This window comes from Dermacentor albipictus, chromosome 10 (assembly GCF_038994185.2).
Source record: "Dermacentor albipictus isolate Rhodes 1998 colony chromosome 10, USDA_Dalb.pri_finalv2, whole genome shotgun sequence".
In the NCBI taxonomy this organism is placed as follows: Eukaryota; Metazoa; Arthropoda; class Arachnida; order Ixodida; family Ixodidae; genus Dermacentor; species Dermacentor albipictus.
The window spans coordinates 44,492,093-44,510,006 of record NC_091830.1 but is presented as its reverse complement, the minus strand read 5'-3'; the positions used below and the strand labels follow the sequence as shown (position 1 = coordinate 44,510,006).

Here is a 17,914-nt window from a genome sequence, read left to right as displayed (position 1 = left end):
CTTGTTCTTCGAGTGTTGTTTGATTACCAGGACTTGAGAGTAATGGAATAGTGTCGATGAGTAATCCCCTTTAAGTTTCATTACTTGTTCTCACATCAGTTTGGAGGCGATTGAACTTTTAATTGAGGAGACATATTCTTGCCAACAGTATTTTTCGGCTTGTCTGCGAATGCATCGTGCATGGATTTTTTTGCTGTTTGAAGTTAAGAGGTTGTTATAAGTTTGGTATCTAGGAAGATTTTCCCAGGCCTTATTATGTTCTTGTTTTGCTAAAGTACATTCATCTGTCCACCATGGGTTTAGTTTCCTTCGATGTTCTCCAGTGGATTGGGATATAGCTCTTTGAGCTACCGTTATTATGCAATTAGTAAATCTTTCATTAATTTCATCGACACGTAGATGGGCTGAAAGATGTTCTTCAAGTTTGGCTCTTTCTCTGAAAAATGTCCGGTCGGCCAGATGGATTTTCTAACAATGGGGCCTGCAAGTGATGTTGGGTAAAGTTGATGCCACTTTTATTATGGCAGGTAAGTGGTCACTACTGTATGGGTTGTCCAACACTTCCCAGTTAAAATCAATGGAAAGGGAAGGTGAACAGAGAGCTAAATAAATACAGCTGAAGTTACGTGATAGCGGTGAAAAATAAATAGGCGCTTCTGAATTTAGAAGATTTTTATGACTTGTCTTCCTTGGTCCATGTATATATATATACATATACACACACACACACACACACACACACACATACATACATATATATATATATATATATATATATATATATATATATATATATATATATATATGTGTGTGTGTGTGTGTGTGTGTGTGTGTGTGTGTGTGTGTGTGTGTGTGTGTGTGTGTGTGTGTGTGTGTGCACAAAAGCTAATCACCGACCCAGGCGCAAGGACCCCTTGTTATGAACCTCGCCTCTGCTTCTTTCTTCTCATCTCAAAAGGTGTCTCCCGTAACATCGTCGCCTTCAAGCCGCATCAATTCGAAGGAGCCAAGCGGCTCCCGAGGCAGCAAACGAGGTGGATGCTGGACTTTTGCCAGAGAGTGTTCCGACGGGAACCGGACGAGACGCAGCAGTTCCTGGACGTTGGCTGCGGGATCGGAGACCTGACGCGAGACGAGCTGCTTCCACGGTGCCTACCGTGCCGCCGCATGGTCGCCGTCGACGTGTCGGCCGATATGGTGGAGCACGCCGCTCGTCACTATCATCACGACAGGCTTGACTTCAGGGAAGTTGGACATCGTGAAGGACAGGGACGTGGCCGAGTTCATCGACGAGCACGGTCTCTTCGACAGGGTGTACTCGTTTCACACTGTCACCTGGGTGCGAGACCAAGCGAAGGCGCTGAAGAACGTGGCCAGGCTCCTGAAGCCTCGCGGAGAGTGCCTCTTTATTTTCCCCTCATCTGTGCGGTCTGTGGATGTCAACCGGAACCTCGTTAAAATGCAGCGTTGGAGCAAGTATTCTCACGTGAGCGTCAATTGAGCTTTGGTGTTTTAAAAGGGACACTGTAGGAAAATATTAAGTCGAGGTAGTTTGAAGGATTAGGCTTGTCCAGCAATGAAATCGTCATTCGTAGCGAGAACAGAGTTTTCGTAAGCAAGAAAATGGCAAAAATGAGAAGTTGGAGTGGCGCCAGCGGTTGCGGACTGTGACACCTCTCATGAGACGTGAGCACTGGACAATCCACAGAGACCACCATAGAAGGCTGGGTTTTGGCGATTTACTCAAGTCGCCTGTTTTGGCTTGAGCAGTTGAAATTGGGGACCACGAGTGGGACTTTCGGCATCAATATTTTGCACAACAAAACGAAACATTGGCCCATAGAAAACGATTAGAGGCTTCCTCTCCATCAATATACCTCGACTCATTATTTTTCCTTTCGAGTTCTCTTTCCTTTAGAGTTCCACACCCCGTTAAGATGCCTCCACTTACGTACGTCACAGGTCTTAGCGATCAAACATTTCATCCATGCAACGTTTCCTTGCAATGTACTCTAAAGTAAAATATGAAAGTACGAACACTTTATGATAACGCCGACTATTCAAGTATTAATCATGAGCTTTCTGTGTTTTATAAGGAAATTGCCCTTACGTCTCAGCAGCAGTCAACCGAGAGTAACTGGGTGCTTTTCAAAACAGGGATTCTGCGTTTGTAAATCTTTACATTCTGACTATCACGGTAAATAAAAGAGCGCGTTCCCCCTATTACAAGACTGCTTTAAAGCGCTTAAACAATAAGAAAAACTATTATTTCGTGCAGCCAAATGTTCAGGTTCTACTTCTGCCTGGGAAAAATATAACGAAGCCACTGAACAATGCAACTCATTAAAATCACACACAAAGGGTGATTTCTTCTCTACTACTGTTCCAAACATGTTGCACTCTTACCAGCGGGGTTTTCGGAAAGCAATAAAACCTGAGAATAGTAGCTATTTTTCTCTATGTGATAATTCTAGCTGAACCATTTCTGACTCTCATGTTTCTGATGCATCGAATAATGCATTTTGTTGAATGTTTAAAAAATAATCTGCCAATGAACTTCCAGATTTGCCATTTTTCGAGTTTTCACCAATGGAAGACGCTGATTTTAGGCCAGAATGCATCGTTAAGATTATTGATGGCCTGAAGTGCTCATCATCCTGCGGGACAGACGGTAGTACTGCGAAAATGTTAAAAATGCGAAGTATGTCTGTAGTTTGATCCTCTGTATCATTTTTTAGCAATTACTTGACACAGGCACTGTTCCAAGAGACTGGAAAATAGGGAAGGTCACTCCAGTCTTTAAGAAAGGTGATTGGTCTTTCCCAGGTAACTACCGTCCCATTTATATCACCAGCATATGCCCGAAAATCATGGAACACGTGATCTTATGATCACGTGTTCAATCTACTCTCATGTTGCTAACTTCCTAACTTCAGTGAAATACTTTCACCCTAATTACCATCGCTTCAGGAAGGATAACTCATGCGCAACGCAGTTAACTTTATTTGTTCATGATATACATTTAAACCTCGAATGTCAGATTCCAACTGACGCCCTGTTTTTAGATTTCGAAAAGGCTTTCGACAAAGTTCTACATTCTCGTCTTTTGCTAAAATTATCACGCCTAAAGATCCACCAACTTGTTCTTAACTGGATCCAGTGTTTTTTTTAACCGATGAACAGTTCGTATATGCTAACAGCCGTAAATCTGGTCTTTCCTACATTCCGTCTGGTGTACTTCAGGGCACGGTTCTGGGCCCACTCCTATTTTCATTCTACGTAATGACCTACTATTCTCTGTAACCTCTGTTACACGTTTTTTCGCTGATGATTGTGTCCTATACCGCCCTATCAATAACGCCACTGACGTCTCTCTCCTTTCGGAGAATCTCTTTCATATTCAAGACTGATGTGCTACGTGGCTCATGTCCCTGAACATTAGTAAGACTAGACATTTCATTCCACTATAGACCTAACTACATTCCCCCTGCCTACAAGATTAACAGTTGTACTATATCTACCGCCAACTCCTTCAAGTACTTAGGAATTCAGCTCTCCAAAGATTTGTCTTCGACAAATCATGTAAGCCACATTATTCAGCTAACAAAATTCTTGGTCATCTTCGCCGTAATCTCTTCATGGCACAACAAGCCCTGAAATCAGGTGCCTATAAAACGCTCGTGCGACCAAAACTTTAATAAGCATGTGCTATGTTTGACCCTTACCAAATTAATCTCACTAAATCCATTGAATGTGTTCTGAACCGTGCTGCTCGGTTTATTCTTTCTGATTACTCGTATCACACTAGCGTTGCATCACTAAAATATAAACTAGACCTAGCGCCTCTTACCTCTCATCGTAGCGTCTCTCGCCTATACTTCTATCACACGTTTTTAATTGCGCACCCCGTGACGGCCAGCAGGTCCAGCTGGCTCATCGTGTTCGTCAAACAGGCCATCCAAACTCAGTAATCTCAGCACAAGACCACACCACTACGTTCCTGCATTCATCCTTCGTCTGAACTGGCCGAGAATGGAATGGTCGTCCGAGACAAACGGCACTCATGTGCGATACAGTGCGCTTTAGATCTGTCATCGAGTGTTCCGACTCATCTGTCTAATGTCATCATCATCATTCCCGCCCATTACGTGCACATAAGCTCATTTAATGTCCCATTGGGACCGTTGAGGTATAACAAAAAAATAAATACAACAATTAAGTCCACTCAAGTATGCCTGATTAGCGACGCAATTTAACGCAGACACATTTTGACGCGAGGCAAGCGCTCCATGAAATGTTTGTCCCCAGCAAACTATGCAGCCTGCAGTAGTAATGGCAGCATCGAACATCGTAGCGACGTCAGCGCCGAATTCAGGAGCATTTGATATTTTACAGTCACACAACATGTTAAATCTGCAACTAGTTCAGAGGATACACAAGACAAACGTTCCTTTGCGGTTCAGAACATTACAACAACCTTCAGCTACCACGAGCGCCACCTAGCCAGTTTTACAGGGAAGCTATATACCTCTACCGTCCAAGGAAATCTTGGTGTCGTAAGCAAAAGACTCCCAGTACGTGGGCCGATCCCGGAGATAGTGCAGTGCCTGTCTGACCCGCGGCGGAGGTGAAGCAGGCATTAAGCACTCCCCATGCGTGGGCCGATACCGAAGACCGTGCAATGCCGGGCCGACCCGCGTCGGAGGTGCAGTTTGTCATTAAGGGTCCCACATGCGCAGCTTCGCTGGTCATCCTTCTTCACAGAGTGGAAGAGCACCGAGTGTTTTGAGCTAAACTCTGCCCTCATCCGTCTCCGCCGTTATCGGTGGCGCCTTCTACTTTAAGGCGCCCTTCTCAGCATCATTCACCCACATCGTAAAATTATCCCTCCTTCCATTCTCCTTTTCTGCAAAAGAGTATACGGTGAGGTAAGATGGCGAATATTTCGAAACAATGCTTGCAGCCTACGTTTCTTGACTACGTTCTCTCGCTATCCAGGTGGTCCACCGCTTAGCACCGAACACGCAAGACATGAACTACGAAGAGTGCATTGCATACATTTCCAGGCTTCTGAATGACGCTGGACTTTCACCGAGCATATTGGAGCTCCCAGTGTCCACGGCATTCGACAATCACAGCGTCGAACTCTTGGCTGGTAAGTGCCTATGCACCATGCGCTACCAGCTGGCACAAAGTACTTTTGACGCCAGCATGCACATGTGTAGTAATTTTCTGCGATGTCCATCGCACATTCATCGGCTACGTCACATCTGCAGCACCATTCTTTTCTCGCATACCTGGGTGCGTCAAACAATCTTTAGCGGATATATTTAACCTCACACTCTGCATTCCTGGAGAAGCACCCAGGAATGCAGAGTGTGAGGTATGCCAAGGCCCGAGTGTGAGGTATGCCAAGGCCCGAGTGTGAGGTATGCCAAGGCCCGATACCTTTGAAACCCGCAAGCACCTTTACATAAAGTTGAATGTTTCCTTACGACTTCGTCAAATATTGACTAGTCTTAAGATTCCGTCGAACTATTTTGAAGGGATGGACAAGTATGTACACTGGTTCTATAGACCGCGTTATCTACTGAGCCGCCATTATGATCATGACGATCATTTATCGCCATCCCCTTTGAAACGCGGCGGTGACAGTCACCAAGAAGGGCACATTAATTGCGTACGCGAAAAATCAATGCACGTATTCAAGTAAATAAAACAAATCAATTATCTTCTTGTAAGGCATGTCCACTTGGAACAAATTTTCAGTACGACGCCAGTTTGGAGATATGTGCCGTCACATGTGCTCTAAAAATGCACTGTCGTTCCACTAACTCTTGTAAGAAAAAAAAACTTTTTATGCATTGAAACACTAAAGTAGCTGCAAATCCAATGTATTTCGTTCCACACTTTGAGAAATATGTCGAAAGTGGTCTCATCCTGGAAATTCATTTCAAATGAATACGTCTTGCAAGCTCACAGGTCACAATACGTAAATTTCAATATTTTCCATGAAGTAAGAAGGAAGTTTATAGGTCAATTGTTGTTACTTAGTTGAATAAGTGTTTCGATTCCTCGTGCTAGTAACGTCCACGTCATCGAATGATCCAGCTGAAGGAAAATAATTATGCTATCTGCCGCAGGCGTCTTTTAAAGTTCCATAAAACCTAAAAATGCTAACCGTGTACATGTACTCTCTTTCAAGCTTTCTTCTCATCTCTATCTCTACCACGTGACCGACTTCCTGCTCATACACGTTGACGCTCCCACTGCTAACGCATAAAACACACACACATGCCTCATTACCCCAACCAGAAAATGGCACAAACCCTAGGACGTTGGAAAGCGGCGTGATTCTTCGACGCGTTCTCCAAATTTAGGTGTCCATAGCTGGCTGTCTATCTCGAATATTAAAGTGATCCGATCTTCGTCACAACTTCTAAGCCCCGAAGTGCACACGTCATCAGCTTAGGTCTGGCAAAAGAATAATCAGACAATTAGACTCTTGTACACCCTTCAGCTTAGTCGCGATGATATTCGGCACCACTACTACCACGTGCATATATTCAATTTAGATAAGGGGGGAGTTTTGGGGCCGTCGAATTTTAAGGAAGTGATCGGTGCCTGCGCATGCAATCGTCATACTTTGCAATCTTTCAACTCACTTGCATATGCAACGTTTCCTGAAAATTACCCCGCACTCAGGCATGGCCCTATGGACGGAGGGTGCATGCGCGAAAAAATTAGTGAGCTCTGAAAAGCCGACACTACTAAATAAATACTGTGAGAAGGCCCATGGTGGAAACTGTTAAAGGGACGCTGAATAAAAGAAGACCTATATCAATTTAGACTCATGGACTATTCTTTAAACTCTTTATTTCGTTAATTTCAGGACTGCAGGTCCGTATACTACGTGAGAGTGCCGTCTTTTATGCGGAAACCAAGCGACATTATCACAAGGTACATCATTCGTACGTGGCACATATCGGGGTATGAATCACTTCACTACTTGGCATTCTTTTCGTACTTCACCTGGGAAAAAAGCATTTAACACTTTAAGAAGGAGACAAAATATCCTAAGAAATTGGTCCGAACGTGTTGTTGGACTAGTTGGTTAGTGCAGGATGGGCGCCACAAAACGCGAGTGACAAGCATGGAGACCGACATAATCACAGGCGAAGGAAATGATTATCTGTCATCGAGCAGTGCAAACTGTATCGAGAATAACGGCGTTCGAAAAGAAAAAAAAGACATTCTGTGCGAACATTTCCAGCAAAATGTGGGCCACAACAGGCAAAACACTGAAGCGTGCTTCCCCACAATCCACCTGTAGCTTCGTGCGCTACTAGTACAGGTAATTGTCGTCGCATAGAAAACAAAGGTGCACATTGCATTTGGCCTGCTCTACGTGTGTGGTACCACTGGGGTGGGTCGCCTTTCCCAAGCTTTGTTCATGCCGACGCCAACTGCTGTTGAGCGCCTCTACAACGGACGCCTCTAAAATGGAATAACCTATATAAAGAAGGAATAACTCTGTCGCTGTTCTTGTGTGAGCGGCGCGCTGCGCGACCTTTACAACGAAGTGACCGCTATAACGAAGAGGGTTCACCTGTGAAGGCTACTGCGGCCACATTTATCCGAGAACAGGCTCAGCGAGCCACCCGGCACGCGTCGGGCCTCCGACAACGAAGACGATGACGCCAACGACAACGACAACGAAGTGCTTTCTCTTCTCGTGAACGCTGGCAGGAGTAGCGAGCACCTTTCTGCTCAAGGCCATAACGGTAGACGCCGAGAGGATGTGTTCCACTCGACAGTGGCGCTCCGCCATTGCGACATAGTGCATACCTTTGGAGCTAGGCATGGCCCGCCCTGGTCCTCAATACAAGGGTTTTATTTGTCGTCCGCCTCCTTCATTCAGGGGCCAAGGCCGCACCACTACAGCCGTGGATTTCACATCGGAGTGTTCTTTCAAAGCAAGGCGAAGCGTACGCTAAACTTCCTTCAAGTGCACAGTATCTGCTTTAATCTAATTTTTTTCTTTGTATTTTTGTGTATCGCAGAGATATACGCCTCGAAGAGTCCGTTGTCGGCTGCCGTGTCGGATGACGAGAAGCAGCAGTTCCTGATAGACCTCGCACAGGAGACAGCGAAAATGCACTCTCTCGACGTGGATCGTTCTCGCTACCCCACTTGTATCATCAAGGCGTCAAAAACCAACTGGTGCATCTCAAGCGGTCACTCATGAAACGATAGAACGTCCTTCCTGTTTCATCCATACAGTGAGATAAATTGAAAATAAAGGCGACAGTCAATTCTAGTCTCCTTGATATCAGTAGTCCCGCTCCATATCGCGAATCGTCTCTGACTGTGCACAAGATTCTAGAAGAAAAACATTTCCGCAGAACCTACCTCACGATAACTGTCGAAGTTAACGCGATTGACATCTAAGCAATGTGTAACGACACAATGCATTGCACTGCTGAAACGCGTCGAGTATAAGGGCAGAATGTAGATGGACTTCTTGCCCGCGCTTCGACGATAACGACGATGAATATTTATTGGCATACCTTTTGAAACTGGGCGGTGGCAAATCGTCACATATCCTGCGTGAGTTAATCCGGCATGCTGTACATGACTGGCATAGTAACACTTCAATACGAAAGCGTTAACCACCCCGGGTCGCAAAAAAGCCCGATGTCGGCGTCGGAAGTCGCTTGTCGTAAAATAATTTCGAACTGCAACCACGCAGGCCCTCAGCGTGGCGCAGAGCCCTTACAGAAGTAATTGAGTTCTTCAACGTAATATACGTCAGAAAATCGTAAAGTACGAGCTAAGCACAACCTACAGACATGATAGCATGAGAGTTTAATTTGAGTGTACCAGAAAACATGGTTTTGTTCCACGTAAACTGAAACACACATCCCTTTCCCGAACGGTGCGGCTTGCTCAGTTCCTTGCAACAACATCGCGCCCGGCTTCTCTACCGCAAAGAAGCTGCGCTTGCCGGGAAGCGTGAGATGCACTCGGGGATCTATGAAATCTATCGCGTTCCACACTTAAACGCGAAGCTTAAGCGTCCTCCAAATGTTTTGTATACGTCTCCTTAATATTTTTTTTCTTACTCAAGACTTCTCCATCTACTTTTCACCGCTACCTATCCTTGTAACGGATCCGGTCGTATCAATGAGGTCCCTGCTTTTTTTTTCTTCCCCACCAATACTCCAAACATATCTTGCTTACCTCGACTGCTTATCTAAATCTAGATCTAGAATGATTATGCCATCTGGTGGCGCCACCACAAAGTGAGCTCGTAGCACGTGTGTGAAAGCCTATTCAGACGAGATTGCCTGATTGCGTATGAAGTGTCGTTGATAACACCCAGCACCGAATACATTTTAAAGGATATTTTTTTGTCATTGAACAGCCGGCTTGCACAGTGGCACATATCTACTTGCAGGCACCTGCAAAATTATTTGTTGGAATAGTTTGTTTCGCATAACTGAATAAGTGAATTAGTTATATGAAAGACGTGGACCCAAGAAAGGGTGCCAGTTACGTTCGTACTGTAAGTTTTACCTACTGTGCAACTATTTCTGGCTTCTTGTGGGCACCGGCAATATCGCATCGCAGACACGTTAAGCTCGCAACCGCATTGACTAGTCTAAACTGGCTCCATTTCTCACAGCTGTGGAGTACGGCGGTTTCGCCTCACCATATCTCTATCTACAGTGAAGCACCCTTTACAGGTGTTTCGCGCAATGTAGTTACGTTTGGCTAAATTGGCTGTAATTATGCCAGTACAATTAACTGTGCCTTCTCGATGAATAGTTGTATCACTTTTTCTAGTTAGACCTGTATTTTGATACCATTTGCAACTTCCGCGGATTCTCTGTAGGCGCAGAAGTGAAGTTTATTTATGGATATGGTTACAAGAGACTCGCATCCCAGATACGCCAAACTCCTGTGAAGTCAGCAAAAAAGTAATGTTTTCAAAAAACATGGAACGAAATCTTGGCCAGAAGATTTCTCGCGGTCGGACGTCTCCTTCGGTATGCCTATGAGCTGCCCGGAAATACATCTAGGTGAGTCGTCGAGTAATTGCCAGGACAGTAAGTTGCTGGCATTTTTTGAGATTACGGCTTTTTTTGCCATTAGCCCTCGGCTATTGGTCAAAAGTTTTCGGGCTGCACCCACTTCACCTCCCTGTCACGTGACGTCACGAAACCGCAAGAACTTACCGTATCAAAGTGACGCGTACGTGTTAAAGATGCATTAATATGCCGAACCAAACTGAATTTTCTTCTGAATAGCCGCAGGCTGCCCCGTTCAGAAAGGAATAAAGATCGCTGCCACCGATCGCTCCGGCACTGGCTACACGCAGCTGTCGCAGAGCTTGAGTTTTTTTGCGTCTAATAAAACTTTCTACGTGGCCGTGTAACGTTTTTGAGAATTTTCGGTACGTTTACGACCTCAATTCTGCCAACCCTTCTTTTCTGAGGGTCCCTTTTAGCGTCATTCTTAAGCTTCCGTTGCATGCTGCCGCGATTGTCGACGAGCCACCACAAGCTAAGTAAGAAAAAGCGGACCAATCGCAGGTGGCGGCACCACCCTCTTCATCCGGTTATCGATATGCAGTGCAGTGGCTCGGCCCCATCGAATCCCTCTCCATTTGAGCACGCTCCTCGCCTCTTGTGAGCCAATTAGATAAGACAAGCCGCTCAGTGCAGGCAATGTTATTCCTTTTTCAATCAAACAAAAGTGGCCTCCTATGGACAAAGGGGAGCATTTGATTGGTCTTTTCAGACAACCCTGCACGTGACCGCCCAATGCTTGCGTCGGCGGTTACTCAAGTTTGACGTTAGGAGGTTGGAATAAAAACATATTGGAATAGTTTTACGTTATACGGTTCAATATATACACAAAAATGCTAGCACACATGATCAAGATATGATGTTTACGTACAAGCACGTTTCTATACATATTTCCGCAAGCTACATATTTCAGTTTTAACCAGTACTTCAGCAAGGATCAGCCAAACCCTACATAAAATTAGGAAAACACTTATAGAAAGAACACTCGGAGGTCAACACTGCTGCACCTGTTATTATTAAGGGTTGACAATTAAGTCAGTAACAGCTGCAATAATTAGGCGTGGGTGACAGTGAAAATAAATTACCCTCATAAAACAAAGTTATCAGGAACGAAATGTTTTTGCATTTATTTCCAATTAGGAAAGATATAGCTGCTCGGAGCGACATAGACAACAGATATATAATATAGATACACAATTGGTATGTGTATATAGATAGATATAGATATAGATATAGATACACATTGTGGCCGTGCGTTAAATACATCACCCAGTTACAGTTTCAGAGAACCAGGACTTCAGCTGTTCCTTATGGCATTTCGCAGGTCGGCACCGGAAATGCGAGTACGTTTAACTCGCACATCATGGCGGCCCGAACGGAGCTGCCCCTTGGGATAAAGCACACGAGCGGAAACAGATGTTGCCCGCGCAGACACCGAGATCGCGAGCACGAAAATGAGAATGAAAACATATTGCAGACTCGGCGAGTGAAATTTTTTTCATTATGAGTACGCCTAACAACCACGCTTGCACCTCACTTGTCCAACGCCCTCTTTTCGCAGAAACTGCATTCACAATGGGTCTCTAGGCGAGCTAAAGCTCACAGAGCCCATCTGTCAATGTTTAAGGCAGTATTCGAAGGATGATGAAGCTTCGACTTTTAAGAGTGGAACGCGATAGCATTCAAATATCCCTGACTGCTTCTCAAGCTTTCAGGCGAATGCAGCTTATGTAACTTAACGTTTACCGGGAAACGCTGGCAGCGAATGCTATGCACGAAAGCGAGCTTTTGTTATTATTTCACACTTCGAATATCTCCGTGTAAGAAGGTTCCGCATAAAAGGCATAAATGGCATGAGCTGTCAGTGTTTTGTTCCATGACATGTGATTGTGGGCATTCACAAGATTCCGACGAATCAATCTGTAAACAATGTAAGACAAGGTATGAGCAACTTCAGTGATAAAAGAGGAACTTGTAACGCGCGCCCTGATTTTTATACTTTGGCAGTCATGAAAGCAGTGCCCTTGATGCTTAACATACCAATTCCACAAGAGGGAAAGTAAAGGCAATTTGGTCTCAGTGGGCGAAGGGAAACTTATTGTATCCGAGCAGCATATACTGGGCATCACACATCGTGGTATCCCTGTCCCTATCAATGATAAATGGTGGGAGTAGCGACACTTTCGTAGTAGCGATGCCTTCGTATGTCCTCAGCGAGCTTTCTGGGTCTCCCAACGACGATCCGGGGAAGGTCGGTGGCTCCCTGGGTTGCTGCAGCACGATCGCTGCGGGCAATAATGGAACTTCCATTGGCGGCTGCTGGCTTGGCAATCATCTTCCTGTTCTTATCCGGTAGGAATCTCCACTCCTGGAGCTACGCTTGCAGCCTGCAGCCAGCTCGCTGGTCCGTGTCGACGCTGTCTTTGAGGCTAAGGCTTTGCTCATGTCTTGCAGGGGGTGTACGGCACCCAAGAAAGCGTCTACTCCCAAATTTCGCGTGCTAGTGACGGTGGAGAAGCAGACAGCATGGAAACGGTGAGTCGTGAATCTGACTTTTCATTGGGCAAACTCATGCCCAGCACTTGAAGCGCAACGTAATCATCATCATCACCATCATCATCATCAGCCTGGTCACGCCCACTGCAGGGCAAAGGCCTCTCCCATACTTCTCCAACAACCCCGGTCATGTACTAATTGTGGCCATGCCGTGCCTGCAAACTTCTTAATCTCATCCGCCCACCTAACTTGCTGCCGCCCCCTGCTACGCTTCCCTTCCCTTGGGAACCAGTCCGTAACCCTTAATGACCATCGGTTATCTTCCCTCCTCATTACATGTCCTGCCATGCCCATTTCTATTTCTTGATTTCAACTAAGATGTCATTAACTCGCGTTTGTTTCCTCACTCAATCTGCTCTTTTCTTATCCCTTAACGTTACACCTATCATTCTTCTTTCCATAGCTCGTTGCGTCGTCCTCAATTTGAGTAGAACCCTTTTCGTAAGCCTCCAGGTTTCTGCCCCGTAGGTGAGTACTGGTAAGACACAGCTATTATATACTTTTCTCTTGAGGGATAATGGCAACCTGCTGTTCATGATCTGAGAATGCCTGCCAAATTCACCCCAGCCCATTTTTATTCTTCTAACGTAACATAACGTAATCAAGCGTAACGGCTGGATTACGTACGCGACCACCAGCCTACTTGCTGGGGCTCGCATACGCTCAGGGACGTACAGCGCTACTTGCCTCGCGCAAGCAGTCTGATTAGACAAGATTCATTCGCGATAAAGTTTGCAATCGCGTTTGAGAAAGTGCGGGCAAGAGGAGGTGTGCCTTGCACCGAATGATAGCTTTGTAACCGTGGTTAGCCGGTGAAAAAATGTAACCGAAAAAAAAGATAAACAAAGTAGGCGTGTGATTATCAGTATCAATTATAATGAAAAACAACGAACGACAAGTTACCATCGATCGCCGAGCCTTCCTTATCACGATCAGTCACTCGCAGAATCTCATCAGTCGTACCCTCTACAACATCTCAGACACTGCATTTCTTAAATGCCTTGCAGGCCGTACACTGCAGCCTAACACTGGGCTTTAAATATGTGATAACCTGTAATGATCTGATGGAGCGGGTACAAACCTACCAGACCTCATTCAGCTCCACTGATTAGTGGACTGCGTTGAAATAAAGAAAATTTCATTGGCACAGATATTGGCTTGTCACTATTGTAGGATTTCTTTCGTATGCCGGACTGATGCCCATGTCAATTTAGTGTTTCTTTTTTTCAGAACAACTACGCCTTACAAACAAGTAAAGACGTTACACGCATGGAGGCTATCGCTTACAGCCCGCTTAATACGACAAAAAACACAAAAACGAAGGAAACGCGCAAACTGCCAAGGATGAGCATTGCTCGATAGCACAGGGATGTACACACCCTGTTCTCAGGTGCACATTGCTCCGTAAATAAAAGTTCATTCACTGTAGCGACGGTGTGAAAATATCGGTATATCTTTTTTTTTTTATTCGTATGGTGTCTCGACCATATCCGGCCCCTCGTGGCCTGCCCTGCTGTATACTGACAAGGGAACTGGGGTAAGCGGGGTAAAGGAGGGGAACGGGCTGAATGCAAAAAACGCTTATGTGCCTGGTACAATGCGCACGCTAAGGCAGAAAGAAATAAGGAAGAAAGAAAGAAATATCCGCTAACCAATCCTAAGCTCCAAAAAAATGCTGTAAAGGTGTCACAAATATCGAGCTGTGGAGATGAAAGAAAGAGTGTTCATACAACCTGCACGTTCAACATATGCAGACCCAACGCACGCTGCAAGCTTCGCTATCGAAAAAAAAAATTGCTTGCGAACGGAAACCTTCGTGGTGCTTTATATAGCAGCAGCGTTGTCTAACTTCCATTATCGTTGAAAAATGGATGGCTATTTAGTATTCTACATTCCCTGTGCACCAACTGTGCCCCGACATTCAGTCAAGTTCTTCCTTGAGCAAAGACTCAACTTTATCTGAAAAGTGGATCTCATTATCCAGCGCAATGTCGGACCCCGACGATATCGCCTCAGGTAGGTTCCTCTTAAAAAACTAGGTAGTCAGCTTGAGAGGGAGTGACTGGGACAGAGCATGATCGTGAAGGGGCGGTGGGGTGGAGAAGCACCTGAAAAAGTAGTTTTTACACAGTATACCGAGTAGGCCACCGAAATGTTACGTGTTTTTCTTGGGGAAGACATGGGTTCCCATACTAAGCCACGACACTAAAAAAAGAAGCAAAAGAACAACAAGGTCGCATACAGCCAATGTTTGATCCTGTTCCGGCGAAACCAAACAACTACTACCAGAAATGCAATTCCGTAAAGTTTGAGATTCTGCTATTTTCTTTTGAGACCTTTCCACAATATACTGCACATTGCATCGCTCGTATTGAAACTGAACTTTGCAGTTATATATGCACCATCATTCCGGTGCACGAAGTCACATGCATGCAGAACTGCAAGGAAGTGGTTGAATCGTATTATTGTCTACAACAAACGAGAAATTTAACACTATGTTCAAATAAACCTGTTTTCGTCGAAAGCGTTCTGATTTACTGGCCCTTTTTGGAAAAGTTCCTTGCGGCTTGTGGAAGTTTCCTCAAGCGCTACGTCAGTGAAGTCAGAGAAGCTGACGGGACGGAGGAAGCTTGTTCTCAGTTCATCTTGCAATTGCTAGCGCAGGGAAGCTTATTAGCTGCAACGTGTGACTACAATGTGCCGAAATGTGAGCAAGCACTCGTCGCGTGTAGAAGTAAGGCGAGTACACCAAACACAAGCTGCTCTCCTCAGGTACAACTATACATGATATTTAAATCGAAATACATTGGGAAAGTGCATCTTGGGTTCAAATGAGAACGCTGCACCAATAATATAAATTGTCAATGGTAACTTGACGAATACGTTCGGTGGTCATATGTCTTTCTGAGTATTTGCTCCCAACGATTAATCCTCTACTTTCACAACCTTATTGCCTTAACGTGACGGATGGCGCCGATGGTTCATGTACACTGCTTTTCGCTGCAGAAGTGCCTGTTTTTTTTTTTTTACCATATAGGCATTCTTCGATCGCAGCCCCAGCACAATATAAATATGCAAATGGGCCCTGGGCCGCAGATAATCTGCTCGTCGGAAGTATGCTGTGCGGTCCTGTTTCACAAAAATTACATGTTATACCATCTTCGCGGAAAATATATTTTAAAAAATATATTTAAAGCATAGCATTATACGGTGTGGCGGCGAAAAATTCCGTGGGAAGCCACGAAACCCGCTTACCGATATGGGGCGAAAATGCGCAGTTTAGGCGTATTGTGTGCGCGGTTGATAGTTGCCATCTGGAGTACGGTGACAAACGACCAATTGTCCGTGATAACAATAGACGCACCGACGAAAATCATTCTATGACCCAGTGCGATATTGTCGTTCCGCATACGCCACACATAGAAAGCAGGCGCCAAACCAAAGCCAGGAATACCTAAGCCTGTAGTAAATAGGTGATAGCAAGCAGTGCGGAACACCCGGTAAACGCCCCACCAATAAAGTTGGTGGCTTACTAGAGAGGACCCAAAATGACAGGATGCTCCGCTCTCCAATTAATGACGCATGCAAACGCAGCCATCCCCTTTCCACTGCATATGGCGGTATTAATGCGTTACTTGTGCCGTGCCCGGCCCGGTGCAAACAAATCAAGGGGAACCTCCCTGAACTGCAGCTGCCGAAGATATGCATAGCATTGTATGGCGGTTGGTGTGGAGCGGAGCATATATGTTCGGCAATGTGAATATGTGCATATCTCCACTCGTCCTCAGCATGCATACATAAATAAACAACGCATAGTACATCAACATAACACCCCTCCCCCGACACGCACAGACATCATTATTACACATGGCCCATCCTGCACCCCATTGACCCCCATATAATGCTACGCATATCATCGATACTTTCCGTTGAAGGAGGTACCGATATTTTTCCCTTAGACTTGCACAAAAGACACGCATGAATATTAATCGACAGTTGTACGCTCGGCACACTGAAGAACATATGGAATAATGTTTCTATCGTGACGAAGAACATGCAGTATCTAAAGGACCCTAAACGTACAAAAGAAAGATGAAAAACAATATCCCTAGTTCGTGCATCATATTCCTTTCTTGACGCCCTTATTGTATTCATGATTACTTGCCTTGAGCACTGCTCAAGCCTAGCCTTAGCTCAAATGGAGGAGTTTCATAATGTCGAAGCGTGAGAATTTCCTTGAAACGACATCTGCCTCAATGATTTCTGCCTAATTTATTCGCTTATTGCGAGCCTCCTAGTTTCCACTGATGCGGGAACGGCTTCGCAGGGAAAGGGTGTTAGGAATGGGATCGATTTGGTTCCGGGAAATTTTGCTTGCCATATGATGTTTCACATAGTGTTTAAACTAAGGCTCATGAATTCGCTTGTCTGAAGCTTCATAATAATTTTGACCACCTCGCGTTCCTTAATGTGCGCATAAGTGAAACTACGCTTACGTTTTCGCATTTTCGTTTCATCATAATATGATCACTGAGGCCTATATACAAACACGCAACCTTAGTTTGCTCGGAAGCAGCGCCTTTATATATAAAAGAAAACCAGAAAGCTAACCGCCATGACAGGTTCAAGGACACCTCGTTAAGAACCCCGCCTCTGCTTCTTTCCGCTCGTCTCGCAAGGTGGAACCTGCAATGTCGTCACCTTCAAGCCGCATCAATTCGAAGGAGACAAGCGGCTCCCGAGGCAGCAAACCAGGTGGATGCTGGACTTTTGCCAGAAGGTGTTCCGACGCGAACCGGACGAGACGCAGCAGTTCCTGGACGTTGGCTGCGGGATCGGAGACCTGACGCGAGAGGAGCTGCTTCCTCGATGCCTGCCGTGCCGACGCATCGTCGCCGTCGACGTGTCGGCCGACATGGTGGAGCACGCAGCTCGTTACTACCATCATGACAGGCTTGAGTACAGGAAGTTGGACATAGGGAAGGACACGGACGTGGCCGAGTTCGTCGACGAGCATGGTCTCTTCGATAGGGTGTACTCGTTTCACACTATCACCTGGGTGCGAGACCAGGCTAAGGCGCTGAAGAACGTGGCCCGACTTCTGAAGCCTCGCGGCGAGTGCCTTCTGATTTTCCCCGCCTCTGTGCGGTCTGTGGACGTCAACCGGAACCTCGTTAAAAAGCATCGCTGGAGCAAGTATTCTCACGTGAGTGTCAATTGAGCATTGGGGCTTTAAAAGGGACAATGTAGGAAAATATTAAGTC

The 17,914-nt window shown here is 45.5% G+C and overlaps 1 protein-coding gene across 1 annotated transcript; it reads left to right on the top strand.

Moving 5' to 3' along the window:
• Nucleotides 1-520: 520 nt before the first annotated feature.
• On the top strand, nt 521-1,501 carry LOC139050306 (juvenile hormone acid O-methyltransferase-like). The gene is made up of 3 exons (XM_070526539.1): nt 521-527; nt 959-1,197; nt 1,265-1,501. The coding sequence occupies exons 1-3, from the start codon at nt 521-523 to the stop codon at nt 1,499-1,501; spliced, it is 483 nt and encodes a 160-aa protein (XP_070382640.1).
• Nucleotides 1,502-17,914: the final 16,413 nt, after the last annotated feature.